The 19,544-nt window shown below is 43.4% G+C and overlaps 2 protein-coding genes across 5 annotated transcripts; one reads left to right on the forward strand and one right to left on the reverse strand.

Moving 5' to 3' along the window:
- Nucleotides 1-1,665: 1,665 nt before the first annotated feature.
- Nucleotides 1,666-8,737, reverse strand: ap1m1 (adaptor related protein complex 1 subunit mu 1). The gene is made up of 12 exons (XM_037276441.1): nucleotides 8,696-8,737; nucleotides 7,994-8,150; nucleotides 7,339-7,406; nucleotides 7,135-7,265; nucleotides 6,897-7,044; nucleotides 6,666-6,792; nucleotides 6,421-6,563; nucleotides 5,971-6,042; nucleotides 5,611-5,769; nucleotides 5,334-5,459; nucleotides 2,563-2,638; nucleotides 1,666-2,184 (listed from the first exon to the last, which is right to left on the reverse strand). The coding sequence occupies exons 1-12, from the start codon at nucleotides 8,735-8,737 to the stop codon at nucleotides 2,162-2,164; spliced, it is 1,272 nt and encodes a 423-aa protein (XP_037132336.1). The 3' UTR covers nucleotides 1,666-2,161.
- Nucleotides 8,738-11,867: 3,130 nt separating this feature from the next.
- On the forward strand, nucleotides 11,868-18,953 carry LOC119137604 (tropomyosin alpha-1 chain-like). Of its 4 annotated transcripts, none has more exons than XM_037277068.1 (9): nucleotides 11,868-12,164; nucleotides 13,434-13,559; nucleotides 16,746-16,879; nucleotides 17,482-17,599; nucleotides 17,675-17,745; nucleotides 17,885-17,960; nucleotides 18,122-18,184; nucleotides 18,279-18,348; nucleotides 18,869-18,953. In XM_037277068.1, the coding sequence occupies exons 1-9, from the start codon at nucleotides 12,051-12,053 to the stop codon at nucleotides 18,949-18,951; spliced, it is 855 nt and encodes a 284-aa protein (XP_037132963.1). In that variant the 5' UTR covers nucleotides 11,868-12,050; the 3' UTR covers nucleotides 18,952-18,953. The 4 variants fall into 4 exon arrangements, with proteins under 4 accessions (XP_037132963.1, XP_037132962.1, XP_037132964.1 ...); XM_037277067.1 differs by lacking the exon at nucleotides 18,869-18,953 and adding an exon at nucleotides 18,497-18,618; XM_037277069.1 differs by lacking the exons at nucleotides 11,868-12,164; nucleotides 13,434-13,559 and adding an exon at nucleotides 15,380-15,686.
- Nucleotides 18,954-19,544: the final 591 nt, after the last annotated feature.

Genomic DNA, 19,544 nt, shown 5'->3' on the forward strand with positions numbered 1-19,544 from the left:
AATCGTACGTAATTAATCATTTTGCGTTTTACTTGGCGGTGGCTCAGTTTTTACACTTAAAGAAATGTTATGAATGTTTTTTTGCTGCTTGCACAATTTTTAGATCACTTTTCCGGTGGCCAGTTTCACCCTGGAGTAGATTAATTCCATTGTTCGATGTGTGCCAAAGATCACAACGAGCCTCGGTTAAACATTACGACATGTCGTTGAAGCTTCTTATCGCCAAACAGCGGCGAAGTGTGCAGACAAGATGCGGTCTAATCTGTACGGTGCTATTAGCAGCCTCATACCAGGCGTTCCAGATGCAACGATACGCATGCAAGAGTATAAATGGTCCGTTTCACAACTGTCATTGTTGTGAGCACCTCCAGGCGAGACAACACAGGTGCACATTAAAGCTAATACATACTGAGCTTTTTTTTCCGCAAAGCATTCATTATCTCATTAAGTTGACATTATGGACACATTCCAATAGTAGATAAGAAAACCAAAAATATTGTTAATGAGAGTTATTAGTTTGTCTAAGTCTGCTGCACATCTTGTTTCATTTCAAATCTATTATGCGGGTGTTTGGATCCAGCTAGATGACAGTTGTTCTCAATGTCCTGATCTTTGAGGACCTGACTGTATTTGATTAATTCTCATTCAAAAGATTACCCAACTACTGGACAAGATGCAAAATGATAAAATCCCACTATCCAGTCTTTTTCCATCTGATCATCCTGTGTTAGCATAACTGTGTTAGCATGACAGATATTTGATAATTTCTTAGTTGTACCAGACAGTGAAAAATGGAAAACTTGCAAAAAAGTGACAAGATTTCCCCAAAATGCTGTGACTGGTTGGAATGGCCACTTCAAATTGAGTAAACCGCACCAAGTATTCCAATTATGAATATAAGTATTAAGTGTTGTGACGTGGATCTTGGTCACCTGTATTTCGTGACTCATAACCACTCCCCCCCTCCTTCCCAAGAAGAACGTTCCTATTTTTACAGCAGTGATCTCACTGAACTGTGGTCCCAACTTGGAGGTGAGCACAAAGGCCACAGTGTCCCGGGAGCATCCTCTGACCGTCCGCCACAACTTGACTCACATCCTTTTTCCAGCTAGTCGGGCCAGTTTAAAAAGCGTCAAGTGGCACTAAATAGACTATGATATCACAGGTTAGGGGTAAGGGGAGGGGCTGATTTTAGAAATGGCCCTCCATTGGAAAGAGCCATCCCAGGAGCCTCAAGGTGCCTGGGTGAATTGCAATGTCACACCAAGTGTCAGTTCATCTGGAGCGTGAACATTTAAGGCAGCTGTGGTCGAGTGGTTGGGAATGTAGCCCGTGAGCGGAGCGCCGCAAGTTTAAGTCCCTACCGAATGATTACTCCCAGGGCACTGGGTGAACTTCTCCAGTGTGTTACTAGAGACTAAATTTCTACAACATGCTCCAAGTAAAATTATTTATCTAGTTTTTGTTTTTTGTTGCTCTAGTTGCTATTATAGCCTAGCTACTGCAAATAGGAATGTTAGCATTTTATCAATTGAATTATTTTGGGTGTTTAGTAAACAGTTAAGTCGGATATGGGTCACTTGAACGTTAAAAAAAAAAAAAAAAAAAAGAGGCACCAAATTACAATTGCAATGACGAAAAAGTATGACTAAGGAAGTCCGCAAGTATTTTCTCTGAATATACATTTAATGATTTTACAAGATGTGGTTACATAGAGTTATAGATACGGAATCACCGTGCGAGCGCCGTATGAAAGCTCTGCTTTACTTTCCGCGTGTTTGAAAGCAGGCAAAACAGGGCAAAGCGGATGGCACTGTAACATAGAGACATACTGATCGGCTCACTTGTAACTAATAACACTGACCTCATTGATATGTCGCACATATATACAGAAAAAGAATCAACAATCAGGCGTGTGACGTTTTTGACCTATTGATGATGACAGAGTGTAAACATGATTCCTGCTTTAGTTGGCCGCACAGTAAAAAACCATCTTTCCATCGATGTACGAACTCCGCGTCTAATATTTTGCATTGGCTGGAAAATGATAAAAAAGAAGTCGGTCCTCAGCTGTCTCTTGACTGACGACTGTCAACGGCGGCTCATTAGCCGCTGCCGCCGCCGCCACCCGGCTTCCTCCCGCCCCGGCTGAGGCGTTGCCTTACTGCGTTCGGAGCTGATAATCTGCGGGAGGAAATGGGACAAGACTTAATCTAATATATGAATAAATAAAAGAGGAGCAATTGTGGGGAAATAAACGGTGGGAGCGTTCCAACCCGAGAGGATGGGACTACCGAGGAAATGAGATGTGGATGTGTGCTAATTAGTGAATTTAAAGACCCGACATGTGCAACCGTTTCTGCATTATAATACGAGAGTGAGGAGGGGGGAAAAAAAATCACTTTCACAGATTTCACAGGACGTTGCCTCATGCTGTAGCTTTTCTTATTTTTATAGAAGTACAACAGTTCCCACAACATTGCAGGCCATTGCCTAACTCTTGCCTAATGCCTGCATATCAACAGTGTGTGTGTGTGTGTGTGTGCGTGTGCGCATACTTGCCTCCATTCTGGGTGATGTAGCGCACCCAAGGCAGAGCCTGATAGCCGCTCTTCTCGATGATCTTTAGGTAACGCACCTGACAAACGACAAATGGCATCGTATGAGTGTTTTACACTCTCTGTTAGCATTTAGCTAGCAGGCTTTTGTAAAACTATTGTGCTTTGATTGTCCAAGTGTAGTAGCAGTAAATACCTCGAAGCAAGAACTTGGCCTCCTTTTTAAATTGTTCACCATCTACCGAACTGCTGCTTGTTGTGAAGTTGGTTGCTACCATACCTAGAGCTAGAGATCAACTTTTTGTCATACTTTGCTTTGTCAAATTGTAAAGCGACTTTAAAAAAACACATACGCCAGATCATGGTCAACTGGTCTAAAACTGAACCGGAATTGACTGTTTGGTGGCTAGGGTGATTCAAGGTATTTTTAGTAGATCAAGTGCGAAGGACAGGAAAGGTTCCACGCTTCCCAAGTCCAAACCACAGACTTTCCAAGCCCTCGGGAGGCCGAAGAGTTCATCTTCTTCAGGGAGTCTTGCGATATGAGCACTTGAGGAAGCAGCGGTGTGACTCAGGAGAAGGGGGAAGCGGCTACAGAAGAAAGTTCGGGAGAAAGCGCCTTTCTTCAACGCGGCTTTAGTTTTCTTTTTTTAGATGCGTCAGCACAATCTCCCGTATGGCTTTCACAAGCCGTTAACCGACAATCGGGATTGACAAGTGTTACCACACGGGCAGGTTTCGAGAAAAGGGCCCTAAAATAACCTTCCATCTAATCATGATTGCGCTTGAGTGAGTCAGCGGCGTTTTCTGTCAAAATCACAACTTGTATAGAAAAGATGGCTGCCGACTGCGCTTACATGTAAACAGCACTCCCGTGCACAGCGACGACTTGACCACACGTGCGCGCTCTCACCATTAGGAAGCCCGTTTGCGCATTTGACCACTTTAAGGCTGACGTGACCTTTTTTGTGAGAGGGGGGGGAACCACCATGTCTCTGTCACGCCAGCTTCTAGATGAGAGCGGAAAAGCGAGGAATTTGTTGGCGGATTGGCGGCAGTCCTCGGCCCTCTGGCCGCCTTGTTTTCTCTCGACCCAGCGAGGTCACAGAGCGCCGCGGCTTCTGGATTCACGAGGCATCGGGCTGGCACGACGCGAGCGTGTCCACGCAGTCAGCAAAAAGCCACCAAAATACCATTCTCGCTTCTGACTCTGTTTGCAATAAAGAAAAGCCGTCTTTCTGTGTCGTCGCTCTTTGGAGACGGCAAGGAAAACAAAGTCACAAGTGAGAAGGCTATTTTGGTGGCTTTTTAGCTGACTCTATGGATCCCACATTTGTCTTCTTTAACAGGAGGGAGAAAATTGACCCCAGGAATTTTCAACCTGAGCAGTCAGCAAAACAATCAAAAAGCCACAGAAATACCATTTGAGATCGTAACTTTGCAATGTTGAGATGCTTTTTTTTTTTTTCCCCCATGATGCTCTTCTGGCACAGGCAGGAATGGAATTTTGATGGCATTGTCGACTTTGTCGTGCCAGCCCAATCTTTTGTCGAGCCAGTGTTTGTCCTCACGAGACTGAGTCTTTTGTTGAAAGCATTTTAGATTTGAAATGGCAACACCGGAACCAAATGTGATACCGTATCGCTGTCAAGGTAATATCTCCCTTTGCTGGTTTCTGCAGCTCTGATGCTGTAATTCTGTGGCATTTTTTAAAAAAAAGCTCACGTCTGCCCTTCTCGTCTTGTCACCTTAGCTGGCGTCTGTCACCTGCTACCACAAATGTGGCACGTATACGAGCACTTCAATTGCGCTACCCCGTCTACAATTAGTGGCGCCGTTAAGAGGAACTTTTCCATGCTCAGATATTTACGCGGGTTAATTAAACTTGCTGGCAGGGAGCACACAGAGACGTCTGCCGCTCCCCTCTAATATAGACACTTGACGCACCAATTGGACAGCAGCACGGGTGGCCGGCCTGCCGGCTGCACCCGAGTGCGATAAACACGGAGAAAAGGCAAAATCATGTCACCCGAAGTCAGTCACGTCGGCGCCGTTCTTTTAAGCATGTAGAAGAGTCTGCTAGGAGACACTACCAAGAGCAAAAGATTTACAATCTTTCGCTTGAACAACAGAGCATGATCTTTGACTGGTATGGGAAGACTTCTGCAACGTCAGTGAAAGAAAAAAAAAAAAAGTACATTGTTAAACTTTGGTTTGATGTGGAACGCATATGTGCAATTATGGCGACCTGAGCAGTGCACAAACAAGTCTTTAACTGCGCTGCCAAGTGTCATTCGCAATGCGCCCCGTCACGACATGGGAAAATGTGATGCTGCGTTCCTGCGCCGCGTATAATCAAGGGACGACTGTCATTATGCAGTCGGCGCAGCTCGTCGCTGCCAATAGTTAGCTGAGAAAGAAGCACATCTGCTTCATTGTTTTGCAGCAACATGAAAAACATTTTTTTTACCTTGACAAACACAAATGCTAGTCAGACAACTCCATCCCTAACTGAACCTTTGCAGCTGCTTGACTTCCTCCTGTTTGAATTGTTTGAATTCCAAAGTGGAGATAGCGAAGAACATGTGTTGTTGTGCAATGGGCTCAAAAGCGGTGACCTTAAATGACTCATTTGATGCTCACTGTTTGTCAAGCTCGAGGACACTGTCTGTCTCTGTCATGTCTTACAGCAAGTGTTTTTCATCAGTTTAAGGCTAAATGTGGTACCCAAGCCACTTTTCAATGAGTGCATCAGGCTTTTCCAGTTATGCGTACCTGGATGCCCGAAGTGGTGAAGTAGGGGATCTCAAATTTGACGCTGATCGGGGGCTTCCCTTCCTTATCTTCCGCTTCCACGCTCGGAAGGCCGAAGTGAGCCCGCATCAGATACTCCTTGCCGCCCTGTCACGAGGACACCGACATCTTAGAACCCGATGCGTTGCGTGTGAATTAAAAGCAAGTCGGTTTGGCTCAAGAATGACTCATTGCAAGACCAACGAGCCCCACTGAAATCTTATTTGCATAAACTCGCACTGTCTGGTGAGTCACTCACGGGGAAGGACTTGATGGACCAGACAATCTCGCTGTTCTCTGGAACCCACTTGACGCTGCCAACCGTGGTCTTAAATTTGGGAGAGTCGGCGTCTGTTGGCACAGGAATGTGGATCTCCACGTTGTTGGCAGTGGAGCGCCGTTTGAACTGGCTTTTGGCCTATGATGGGCGGTGGGAAGGCAAGCGGGTAAAAACAAGCAGGTCAAGATGAAAAACCAGTTTGTCGTTTTTAAATGTCGCCATGTGCGTGACAAGCGAAAAGAATGAATCATAAATCACTGGCGGTGGCAGTTCAAAGATGAATTGCCATTCTATGTCATGGCTACCGATAATACTATACAAACAAACAATAGAATTTACCTTAATCATGTACTCAATGCGACTGTGAGAGTGCTTCTCGATGACTGATTCAATCCAGATTAGCGGCTTCACCTGAGATGTAAACAACAGCACACGCACGCTATCATCCGCTTGCAAAATCAATGGATTGCCTTGACTGTACTTTTCCCTGTTACACAGGCGCCATCTAGCGGCCATTACTACAGCAAGCGGGCTGTAGTGCATAACAGCAGGGACTCATTTTGAGTGATTTTTTTCCAGTCATGCTCAGCTATTTCTAATGTCCAATGATTTGATTGTTTTTGTGAAAGAAAAAACAAAAGTACTGAATGGACGATTTTAGGGGGCGGGGGGGGGGGGGGGGGGGGGCATTATTACAGAGCAATAATTTCACTTACATGACCAAAAGGCAGTGGGAAGAACTGTAATTTATTTCATCCCACCTCTTCTCCAAAACATGGTACTACTCACGTGAGTGTTAAGGCGGTATGACATGAGCTCAAACTCGCCGTCGGGTGGGATGAAGGAGATAGTGCGGTCATTCTCAAAGCGTGACAGGCGGACGCACTGGTGAAATTTGACGTCTTCCAACTCCACAGATTTACTCTTGCCGCCTATATCCGCAACAGAGGTGATTTTACCACAATATTGCAATTCATTTTGTTTCTAAAATATTTGGCAAAAAGAGCCCACGCTACGTTATCATGGGAACTCACGTCCAGTGTTTTCAAACAGAACCTTGTCGTTGAGGCCCAGGCGCAACTCGGGCATTCCGGATAAGAAGACGCGCATCTTAATGGAGCCGACGATTTCGCTGCGCAGGACGTTGCCATTGGCACTGACCTGAGAATAGCATGGAGAGGCAAAGTCTTTTAAGATTTGCCATCTTGACTGACGGCAGAGCAGCATAGACACATTTAAACAAGGCTAATACAATTAGTTCCTACCAGGAGATTGACTGACTCGATGACATCCAAGAAGACTTCGTTTTTCCTGTACTTGATGCCCTCCGAACGCCATGAAACAGCGTTGGTGACAGTGGCGGGTGGGCGGGGTGCACCTGTGTCCAGCTTGTGCCCCTCCTGAGTTATATACCTGACAGGAAGGGAAAGTAACACAGGTGAAGTGAAACAGCCAAATGGTCCGCACTTGTATGCGCCGGCATTGCATTATGGGATTTCTCACTCTTGCAGAATCTTGCTGTCGGTGGTCTGCGGGTAGCCAAAGTCCATCAACTCGTCCATCAGCTCGTAAATGATGACAAAGTTATCCCGGATGCTCTCTTCCTCCAGTTCTTTGAAATACTCGGAGAAAACCTTGCGGAATTCAAACGTGGCTTTTTAAAATCAATCCACCAACAACTGTTGCCACGCAAAATGTGATTCTTACCTGCACAATCTTGTACAAAAAGGAGAAAACCAAGGAAACGCTGGCATTTTTCTTCGATGTGGCAACCACTGAGGCAATGAAGGTTAAGAGATTTGTAACGACAATGAAAGTGCAGTTTTATTTCTGTTGTGCAATAGTTTATGCAAACTGTGCATACAGCAGCGTTTTTTTTTTTTTCATGCGCGCAAGTCCTGAATTATTTCTATTACGCAAGATGCGTAATTATAATTAACCGGCAAGGGACACAACAGAAATTGTTTGACACCTACACTGCACACTTTGTTGTTTTTACAGTGGGGCCCCCACTTTTGAGGATTAAGAGCAAAGGCAATTCATTAAAAAGAAAGAACATATTTTGACGTTTACACACAATGATAAATATACTGTAGCTACACTGAAAGATAAGCAGAAACAAACGGTTTCATTTTTAACTGTGCAGGAGGTGCATTCAAGTGCTGCCAACAAAGTAGGAAGTCTCAAAGCAACTGATAAAAAACAAAACAAAGGTACAGCAAAATGTCCACTAGATGGCGCCAAAGTACTAGTTAATCGCTTTTGCTTATTTCAAAATGGCAAATAGATGAGTTGTCATGGTGTAGGGGAGGGCAGCTCGAAAGGCCTAGTGTGAGTACACGTTTAGTGTACGGAAGGATACAGTAGAGGTTATTATGCTTGATCCACATGAAGCGCACCCCGCCGTGGGCCAGGATGGGAGACAGCGTCCCCTCCTCCTCCTTGTCCATCAGGAGGTTCATGAAATGCTCGATTTCGGACATGTCCACATCGCCACGGTAGTTCCGGCATACCAGCACCTAACGGGAACACCAATATTTATGGAAGCAGGAAGCTTTCAGAGCAATCGCAAAAAAAAAAAAAAGTGCACATTAGGGCTCGGCTTTACATAGAGCTGCAGTCTGGATACTTGTTATTGTGCAAAGTGGTAGTTATGAAATAACTGGCAAGAACACACAAACTGCTGTGGTGCAATAAAAATACAAGATTATTTATACGATTCCGCATATCTGAACGGTTAACAACACTCAAATAATAATAATGCGTAAGATTGCTAATACGTACTAACATCCCAGTTAAATAGACCAGAGAGGAAACAGCTGTCAGCTTGTTGATGTTTTTAAGCCCTCACATCACGTCAGTTAGTGTTTAACACGATATACTGCCCGCCCCGGAGATGATTTTGCATGTACTGGATTTAATTTTATTGCACACGAACATGATCGATGGACCGTTATCCACCTCGCATGACGATGCCACCGAGGAATGCGACAGGACAGCGGCTAGCTCCTTAGCTGCTAGGCTAACGCTAGCCGGCTGCTCCCCGTTATGCGGCTGTCTTTACCTTTCCTTTCAAATCCAAAACGTAAACGGCGCTCGCAGACATCTTGGAATTTTTTTTTTTCACGTTGAGCGCCTCGCCTCGTCCACGCCGCGTCAACGTTGCTAGTTGATCACTTGCTCCGAGGGGTAAATTAATTTTGGGCGTTCATTCATAATACTTGAAAGCGGCGATAGGGGGGGGGGGGGGTGCTTAAGGTGAGCAGCACTTCCGCTTTTTGTCCCACCATTCAGCGCCCTCTGTTGACTCGGAGGAAGAAATACATGACTGTATTTTTGGTAAACCTTATTCCTTATATTTGTCCGCATGAAACACCACCCATGTAGCCTAAGGATCCAAAACTTGGTGTAGAAAAGTTGGCGTTCATTCAAAAATGACTTAGTTGCACACATTAAAACCATGTTTCACCAGCATTGTATTTTGTGCAATATTCATGTTGGTGTAAGACAATTTTAATGTATATCACCAATATCAATACTTTTTAAAAAAAAAAAAAGTAAAGCTGGCAGATGTTTTTTTTCTTTTTTCCCCTGAGTGTGTTACTCAATTTTTGTGCAAGCTCAAGGTGGAGTCAGCACTTCAGGAATGTGGACAAACAAAGGGACTATGTGGGCAAGCGATAACACCTGTGTTTAAGTTTTAACAGGTCACTCCAGACTTGCAATTTGACGCCATCCCTCTGTTGCTCTGGAGGACGAGGGCATGAGGAGCCTTTCAGCGCAGGCCCTCCAGTGGGATGAGTGGGCCTATTCAAAGTGACACATACCACTGCCAAGATTGAGTAGAGACATTGTCAGGACACAACAGGGTGGTTGCCGGGGCCAAAAGCAAAATGTAATTTTCTATCAGGGGTTCCCTGACCGAAATGAGTCGAGGGTCAATTCGAATTAGGTTGCAATTTTTTGGCAACATCTTCTCCATGTAGTTCTATTCAGATTGTCGCTTTTCGGATGCTGTCTTGTCCACGGCACACGCTAACTACAAAAACTGCATTGTGTATATTAATTTATATGAGAATTTTCCATTTATTGGAGAATTTCCTTTGAGCAATTTGTATTGTTTATTTGACAAGATTGAACAATTTACTGTGTCAATTTCTAAAAAAGAAGACAAGCTGCACTTTCCTAAAAAAAAAAAAAAGCACACCAGATATGTTTTAAATGGACTATTGCATGTTTGGTTCATCCCTCTGCTTTGCTCATGTCTGCAGTACTGCAGTGGTTGTCACTGCATAATTTGCAGACATGTTTGTACAGATGGGCAGAGGGGCGATGACGCGTTTGTTGACTCAGTGCACAGGTGTTACAGCGTTGCTGCTTTTCTTTTTTGGATTTTGAACTAAACATAAAACACACTCGAAGACATTTTTGTGTTCCTCTGCAAATTCGCACTCCACCGGTTTATACTTAGCAGGCCTTCTCCGACGATACACTCCCAAGGCGCTCTTATGGCTTTTGGGGAAGTTTTTGACCATAAAAGGAGAAGAGGAGTTCAGACAGCTTTCCTGTGGGAGGGTTCCCGTTTCTAGCGCTCTGCATGTGATTCCTCCCTCTCTTCACTCATTTGCTCCAAAGGCCTCCATATCTTCTTGCACAGATAACGCAAATGATGTTGTGGAGATGAGACAGTACAATGAATTGTTTGTCAAAGTTTTGTGTGCGTGTGTGTCGGCAGCATCTTGAGTGACCAAATAAGGCGCTGAGCTCATATGATGTGAGTTCATGTTTGAGAAAGTGAGCTTGTGCCACTGATATTTTATGACTTCATGTTTGGTTTGGAGGAGGTCCTCACTGGCAGCGTTGTCGACTCGAATGCCTAAAAACCAAACAACGCGAGTCGAGCTTTTGCACAAAAGACCGAACGTCTTTCTTTTTTGCTGCTGACTAATTCTAGCATGCTAGAGAATTTCATTTATATATATTTTTTTTCTCCATTAACACCTGCTATAGTATTCCATTTATCGTTCATATGAAGTTCTCAATCCATGCCTACATTTTGAAAATGTATTGATACTACATATGTACAGATTTTTACCTCATGCAGTGCCGATGACTATCCTTGCTGCTTTTCAAATTCACATTGGAACATGCTATAGTATTTTATTTCTCTATTTGTATTCACGTAAAGCTGTCAATCTATGCTCGTATTTCATTTTATTGATCCCTGTATAGCTTTTTTTCCCCCTTACGTTGTGTTCAGCTACATATACGGCATGCTATTGTATAATAATAATGATAATAATGATGATAATTTTGAGTCTCATATTGTCTTCTAGGCTGAACAGAAATTTGGCGTGTTGTTTGAAATCCAATGTTTTGTGTGACGTATGGGGAAAAATTGTTCAAATTGATTCTCTTAGGTGATGACGTGGTGAATGCAAGTTGATATTGAGATATATCGCTTTTCTGGTCACTGGCTACCTTTCTTGCGAGCTTTATTTTTAGCACCCCGGCAGCTGGCACATACAAGGCGAAAGCCATCACACATGAACGATATACTGTTACATGTCTAAACACACACGCGCACACACAAATGACTTTTTAGTCAACTGTTCATCCACCTATGGTCAATAAATGCCGCCCTTAAATCGGTGCCTCTCTTTGCGCATCTGGGAAAAAGATTGCTCAGTTATTGTTCACAAACAACCACTAAATAGTCAAGTCTGTGGTTGAGCCTATCAAGTGTATGCTGGTTGAGTCATCCACTTCCGATCAATACATGCATCTCTCAAGTAGACTGACAACATCTTATTACTGAACAGAAAGTAAATCATGCAAAGTAAAATGTTACAGGAAAAGCATCAAAACAAAAAGTGGAGAGTAACAATTAGCTTCAGTGCGTTTGGTTGATCTGAAATAAAATGGGAACTTATATTTGTTGGCACCGATTGTTTGGGCTTTTTTTTTTCCACCCAGAAGAAAGTCAGAAGTATTTTCTAACCAGCTCTGGTATTAACATCAATCTCAGCATTCCCAAGCCAGAACACATGCGCCAAAAGAGGGGGAGGGGGCGGAGGGAGCAGTGGTCCAAATAAGGACATGTGCTGCCAAAACATCTCCACCACGTTGCTCCTCCAGAAGCATTTGAGAAGTTTATATTAGGGAGGGAGAGAGGGCTGCAGAATATGTTATAGTGTAAGGGAGGAGGGGAAGGAGGGGGAGGGAAGAGGGGTGGACATGTCGGGTTTGTCACAGGGGGACCGAGGCTGTCTCCACTTTAAATCACACGCGGCTCCAGCGAACCTTCACTTTCTGCATCCTCTTCTTCCTCCTCTCTTGTCGCTCCTCTCTCTGTATTTGTAGCACCTCAGCGCCATCCATTTCCCCCCTTCTGACTGACACCCAACAAACCCATCACCATGGAGGCCATCAAAAAGAAGATGCAGATGCTCAAGTTGGACAAGGAGAACGCCTTGGACCGAGCCGAGCAGGCCGAGACTGACCAGAAGTCAGCGGAGGAGAAATGCAAACTGGTGGGTCTAAAAAATATTGTTAGTAACACCTGCATGATTGATGTATTAAGCTTGTCAAGTAGTTGTCAGGTGATGATGCTATTGTATTATATAGTTACATCCACTTGCAACAAATAAACACCTGACTCAAATATTTACCTTACTGTTTCCATGAGGGAAAAAATGGGTAGGTACAATGATTAGTCAACTGCTCAACAAATAAATATTCCAACGCCTCTCTACACCCATCAGGAAAAACAGCTTGTAATTATGTTAGTTTATATTCACAATTGTTCACACAGGGATGTGAACAATTGTGAATATAAACTAACTCAGGAAGTAGTTGCCCACTTAAATAAAAGGCCTCCCACAAATAATGCTTCATTTTTTAACTCTATGGTCAGAACGGCAGTGATGCACGTAAACATCCTCTCAGATTACACTGAGGAGGGGACTTATCACATTTTGTGAAAAATTAATGGCGATCAAAGCTCCTTGTGGACTGTTACGTGGTCTTCATGCGCGCCTCCCTTCAACAAATTGTCACTTGATAAGAGCAGATTGGAGCGTGGAGATGTAAGATTATCCCGAGGAGGCTAAAAAAAGACAATTACGGCTCTGTGGGAGACGGTGTCAACACAGTGGTGCGCCAGGAATGACACAGAATGGCAAACAAAGCCAAGAGCATCTGTCAACTCAAGTGGAAGTCTCCGAAGGGAGCACTCAGATGCCCACTGAGCTCGTCTTCCACATAGAGAAGAGTCAGCATGAAATCCTAGAACATGGCGTGTTGTTTGAGCTTTCTTAGCTATTCCTGGCCAACCTCAAGTGTACAGCGGATGACAAAATACGCCGTGAGCATCCACCAGCTGCAATTAAGCCATGTTCCTCATGGGAGGGTCAATTCCAGTGGAGCAAAACCCTACCAAAGTCCTGTCATAGATCAGTGTTGACCCGCAACCACTACTATTATGGAAACCAGAATAGCACAATGAGCGGGTTGCAGACGTCCACCATGGCCCACTGCAGCTTTGGAGGCGCAGCTCCATCTGGTGGGCTACTGCCCTGCTTGGCCCCTGATATAAATGGGCAATAACTTGTTGCATTAAGAGTCTTACGACATTAAAGAGTTGGCTGCTGATGCTAACCAAAACAGGAGCACCTACCACAGGACATAAGCAGTCTCTCAGGTTAATGAAAGTAAAATATTCTGCATGAACCAATGTCAAATATATAACAAGTAGCATTCCAGTAGACTAAACTGACAATAACACCTGACTGCTGTTTCAGCTGGAGGACGACCTGCTGGCTCTGCAGAAGAAGCTGAAAGGAACAGAAGATGAGCTGGACAAATACTCGGAGGCTCTGAAGGAGGCTCAAGAGAAACTGGAGCTGTCGGAAAAGGCGGCCGCCGACGTGAGTTGGCCCGATGTGATGCCACCCGAGGCGCATTTTCTGCATGGGGGAAAACAAAGTTGTGGTTGCCTGACAAAGTATCAATGGCCACGTTTGCTGATGGCCTCGGAATATGAACGCGGATGCTTGATGTGAAACAAAGCTTCATGTCAATCAGATTCGGGGGGGGGGGGGGTTCCTAATCTTTTGGAATTTAACCTTGGTTTCATTCCACCTTATCAAATGTTCCAATAGGGTCGTAGTTGTAAACTGGACATGGAAAATGCTTGATAAGAAGTCAGCACAACAAAAAAGAAAACAACTTTTGTATGGATCAGTCAAGCACAAATCTTGATTGTGTTGTAGTTGACCTTCATACTCACAAACAATAAGATGTTCTTTGCCTTTTTTTTTTTGAGTGTGGGACAGCATAAGCGCCCCTGTTGGGAGTTCTCGGCGCTTTTTGTCATAAGCGCGGACAAAAAGTGGGCCAGCCTGCAGTTGAACAGGAATGCTAGGAATGCAGGCTAAAGCAAACACGCTGCACAGTCCAATGAAATCAATGTTAGGGCCTTATTTGGTGCAGTCATTACTGACTCATGCTCAACTCTTGAACAATATATCACAGTCATTACATCCAACAGTGGGACATAGGATTCAAGGATTGAATGTTCCCTTTTTATAAGTTGTACTTTTGTAGAAGACAATTAGAAAACATGATGTTCATACATCCTGGCGTTTTATGTTTTTTTTTTTTTTTTGTATTTTAGAAGTCTCAGATAACATGCACCAAAGCTCACTCAGGAAGTGTGATGTTGGAAGGTGAGGAAAAAACAATTCTGACAACAGTTCATCCAATCAATACAAAACTGGGTGAACATGTCTATCATGATAAGACATGCACAAAATTCTCAAGGATGCATGCTTGAAATTGCACCGGAAGACAGTCTGAAGGAGCAAATTCCAGAGTTCATTCATAAGAAATGCCCTTAAATAATGTTTTAATTGTATTGCATATAATAGCATGTAAAAGTCACACTGTCCCAAAATAAAATGAATAAGTACCTAAAAGTTAAATACAACCGAATTGCAATTGAACAGTGATTGATGAGCCACTAGAGGGAGCCCATGTTACACTAGGAGTTGTCCGCCACAGACCGATAGACCTTCAATTCTGAAGCTTTTTTTTTTGTCTTTGTCATCCAATGCAAACAGAGCATGGTTTCAAAGATTGGCGACCATTTGTAGAGCTCACCATGAAAAATGGGCGTTAGGGCTTATTTCCTCTTTCACACTAAGAAGGAGGATGACAAATAAATGTGGGAATGAAGCAATAATGAGGAAGGAAAAGGAGTGGGTGAAGGGGTGAGGAGCCTGATGGTTGCTTGCCCAAATCGATTGCCATTCCACAAAACTGGGTTCAACAAGCCCACTTAAATGAGGATTAAGCAAGACACACACACACACACACGTCTACGAACTCGATTCCCTTCCCATTCGTCACCACACCGAGACAATAACGTCACTCTATGAATCAGCTACTGAATCATATCAAACGCCCCTTCCAAAAGCACACCCCTTTAATCAGATCACAAAAAAGCATTCTCCTTATAAGTCCACACTTGCCAAACGATTGCACACACGCTCTCACACAGAAGGCGGACTTTGCTCACCTTTTCCTTTTGCGCATGCTCACAGTGACACACAAAAGAAAGAACTTCCTCCCCTTTTTGCGCCCTGTGACGTCACCGGAGGCAAAGACTTCTCAGGATTGGAGGAATTGGCTGTAAATTTCCCCGCATACTCTCCCTCCTCCCTCCCTCCTTGGACATCTCCGCACTTCCCGCAACGTCCCTTATTTCCTGCCCGGGGAGGAGCGGAAAAAGCAGAGAGAGGAAAAAAAAGTTTTCCGCACGAAAAAAAAAGTTTTTGTGGAAGGCACACCGGCCGCAAAATCTCCGCTTTTTTGGGGCGCTTGGAGGCTCTCTTTTGCTGGTTTCTCTGCATTGTTTATCGGGGCATTGGAAGATTACAATGGAAACTGTGAAGAAGAAAATTCAAGCCTTGCAGCAGCAAGTTGATGAGGCGGACGAACGCGCAATGGCCGTCCAAAGGGAGTTGGACACAGAGAGGGAGCTGCGCGAAAAAGTGAGCTTTTCGCCCTAGAAATGCTTCTTTTTCGTCTGTTATGTTTACTATACACGAGAAAGCCAACAATATGCCTAAAAGAAGCACTCTGAGGTGATGCTTTTAACTTAATATGAAGTTTTTCAGCAGAAGCCCCACCCTATAATTTGTTTAAAAGCATTGTTTTGTTAATTGTACAAATGTTTTGGTTTAGGAGATGAAACGGCAGTCTGGGACCGTTTCTTGACTCATTTGGGGTGTGTTATGTAACTGAAAGCTGCACTCCATTGAATTGGAATGTATTAATCAATGGAAGAAAAAGCAGATGGATCACCACAGTGGGCGCTCATAAGTCTGTGTCAAGAGAAAGAAGGTCGTTTCGGTTTGGTACTGTAATTGTAATTGAATACTGTCCAAATGTTCGGAATTTCAACTTCTCGAGAGTAAATATTTGATTTGTGTAGTCCTCCATGAAAGCGCACTTTTGTATTGAATCAAACAATTACGTTGGAAAACAATTAACAGGATGGAAATTGAAACTATTTTAAATTGATACATCGATTAATTGACAGATGTATAAATGATTAAAATAAAACTCCTAAAATGAAAATTAATCTTTTTGGAACTTAACATTACTTGATAATGCTCCAAATGTAAATTTAAATAGAAAAAAAATATCCTGTTGAGCCGAACCGAACACCCAGTCCTCCCTCCAGGAAGTGGCCATCAGACTGTGTTATCAGCGCCACAGGAAGCAGGCCCCCGACAATGCACCATCCCTAACACCCAGGGTAGGATGAGGAAAAAGAGCGAGTGAGGGAGGGCTCGCGGGAACGTATATAGTGACCTCAGCTGTGCCTCTAGTCTAGGGTTACATCACCAGGTGTAGCATTTGTTGGCCATCGACAGTAGGTCAAACTGCAATGATGTCACTCATTTGCATAAAGCACACAATCACCTGAGGAAGAAGGGGCGGGGGGGTATTCTGGTGATCCCTGCATCGTCCTTCTTCTCTGGACAAAGATGCGTTTCCTGTTTCAACTGTGACATCTCTCTCGATTGCTCTCTGTACCACTACAGGCGGAAGGCGATGTGGCGTCCCTCAACCGCAGGATCCAGCTGGTGGAGGAGGAGCTGGACCGGGCTCAGGAGAGACTGGCCACGGCCCTGCAGAAGCTGGAGGAGGCCGAGAAGGCGGCGGACGAGAGCGAAAGGTGACGGACGGACTACAAAAATAATCTGTCATGTTTTGTTTTGGGGAAACATTTCTATCTCTTGTCTATAAAAAGGCTTTGCAGCACACCATAAGCACTTTTCTGTTAGCATTTGCCATCAAGTTTAGCTTTGTTAGAATTTTGAGCGTGCATTAGCTCATTTCTTGATTGCATCTGCCTAACATGCATGTCATAAGATCATTTCCTGCTATGTTAGCTTTTTTTGTAGTAGTCCATTTTATCTCAATTGCTAACCAAAACAGCAGCACCTATTCATACGCGCCAACAGGTTTTTGAATTAATTGAAGTGTGGAGTCTTACTGCGTTGTTGAAAACAACTTCCATCTGCAGTATTAAATACGAGGCGAAGAGATGACGACAATATTAACAATTAGTGTTCACAATGTAGATTGTGATACAAAGTGTTGTGTGTGTGTCCATGTTTATGATACGGAGGGCTCCCCCACTTATTTTTCTGCATTTATTATTATTGTTTAAAAAAAATGCAACATTTGAAATGATGCCTTCCGCTACCTGCAGTTCAATAGGAATGGTAATATTTTTTGAATTTGCTTTTTAATTTTTTGAATTTGCCTTTGCAGAGGCATGAAAGTGGTGGAGAACAGAGCTATGAAGGATGAGGAGAAGATGGAGATCCAAGAGCTGCAGCTCAAGGAGGCCAAACACATCGCAGAGGAGGCCGACCGCAAATATGAGGAGGTAGGACAAGTGATCTGCGTGCTTCGTTCCATTGTGTGTGCGTGTCTGCTCTAATTCATGTGTGCCTGTCAACAGGTAGCCCGTAAGATGGTGATCCTCGAGAGCGACCTGGAGAGAGCGGAGGAAAGGGCGGAGGTTGCAGAAGTGTACGAGATTACATTATTTTGATTACTTGATCAAATTTAATTCATTCAGACACTTGATAATCATGACTCCTTTTCTGATGAAGGCAGATATAAATGCTCTTGACTTGAACCAATGACGTCATTGTTTCCACCCCCACAGCAAGTGTACTGATCTGGAGGAAGAACTGAAGAATGTCACCAACAACCTGAAGTCCCTCGAGGCCCAGTCTGACAAGGCAAGATTTGCGCACATAGACAAATTTATATTTTCCAGTCTGCCTAGTGTTCTCCCAGAACCAGGAATTAGAATGCTAGCTAACGTATGAAATGAAGAGCTAAGGCAATTCTAACTTATTGAGGGATGTTTGATGTGATGCATGTTTCCTTGACTTTGTAGTACTCTGAGAAAGAAGATAAATATGAGGAGGAGATCAAGGTCCTGAGTGACAGACTGAAGGAGGTCAGCAAAATTTATCTTTCACTAATAATAATCATAATAATCCAATCGGCAGTTTTATATGATCCTATGACGTTTTTTTTTTTTTTTTTTAAAGGCGGAGACCCGTGCGGAATTTGCGGAAAGGACAGTGGCCAAACTGGAAAAGTCCATAGATGACTTGGAAGGTTTGTTTTATTCCAACATTTCTTCATGAATCAGTTTTAATCTTTTTTTTCCCCCCTTCTAAATCTGACCTGTCTTTTTCCTCTTCCTGGTTTTCATTCCCCTCTGGTGCTGCTTTCCTTTTCTATCCGCCTGCTTTCTGACCTCCAGATGAAGTGTACAATCAGAAGCTGAGTTACAAGGCTATCAGCGAGGAGCTGGACCATGCCCTCAATGATATGAACACCTTGTAAAAAAAAAAAAAAAAAAAAAAAGGCCACCTCAGGCCATAAGCTGCTTTTCTGTTTTCACTCTTGCTCTCTTTGCCTCATGGCCTGGTGGCGGCAATGGCGGTCAAGCGTCTTCTCTTTCTTTCTAGCTCTTTTGTCTTCTTAAAGCTCAATAAAGACTTCTTCTATTTTACCTTGTCTTCTGTCTTTCTGCTTTTCACAACAGTCATATTTCCGTGTTTATTTTTTTATGTCTTGTGATCTGTCATTGCATTGTATCTCTGACCCCCCCTCATTCTCGCCCCCATTGCAGATAATCTATCGAATGCAAAAGAGGAAAACATAGGAATGCACCAAGTCCTGGACCAAACACTGCAGGAGCTCAATAGCTTGTAAAATTTCTTTTAAAAAAACACCACAGAGAAGAAGCAATTCTGACAAAAGTTTTGTAAAAGAGAAAACATTCCCTCCATTGCATCGGTTTCAGCCCAACAATTACCACAACAATGATAGTAACACGTTTAGTCCTTTTTATATATTTATGTTTAGTTTTTTTCACTCCCCGTCCTCTTTTTTTTTTTTTATAATGGTTTTGGGTCCATATGATATTAAATTTTGGTGCTGATTTTGTTGAATAAAACCTGCTAAGGATGACAATCATGCTGCTGTTGTTTATTCCTGAAGATTTGCCCATCTGTATAATATTCCAGATATGAAGAACATTTCAACAATAGTAAGTGCTTTTTTTATTTAACTTGGCTTACAATGCACAATGATTTTGTTTTTTGGGTGAAAATAATTCGTACCATAAATTGAAAAGTACATCTGTTTTTTTATTCAGTTACTCTCAAGACTCCTTTGTCAAAATAGGCTCAATACTTTATTCAACCTACGCAAATGATGATGACCTAAAAACATGTGAAGAGAGAGATCAAACATTGGCTGCTGACATTTTACTGATTGTTATCTTGAGAGTTTATCAGGTGGAA

Source organism: Syngnathus acus, chromosome 17 (genome assembly GCF_901709675.1).
Source record: "Syngnathus acus chromosome 17, fSynAcu1.2, whole genome shotgun sequence".
Classification (NCBI taxonomy): domain Eukaryota; kingdom Metazoa; phylum Chordata; class Actinopteri; order Syngnathiformes; family Syngnathidae; genus Syngnathus; species Syngnathus acus.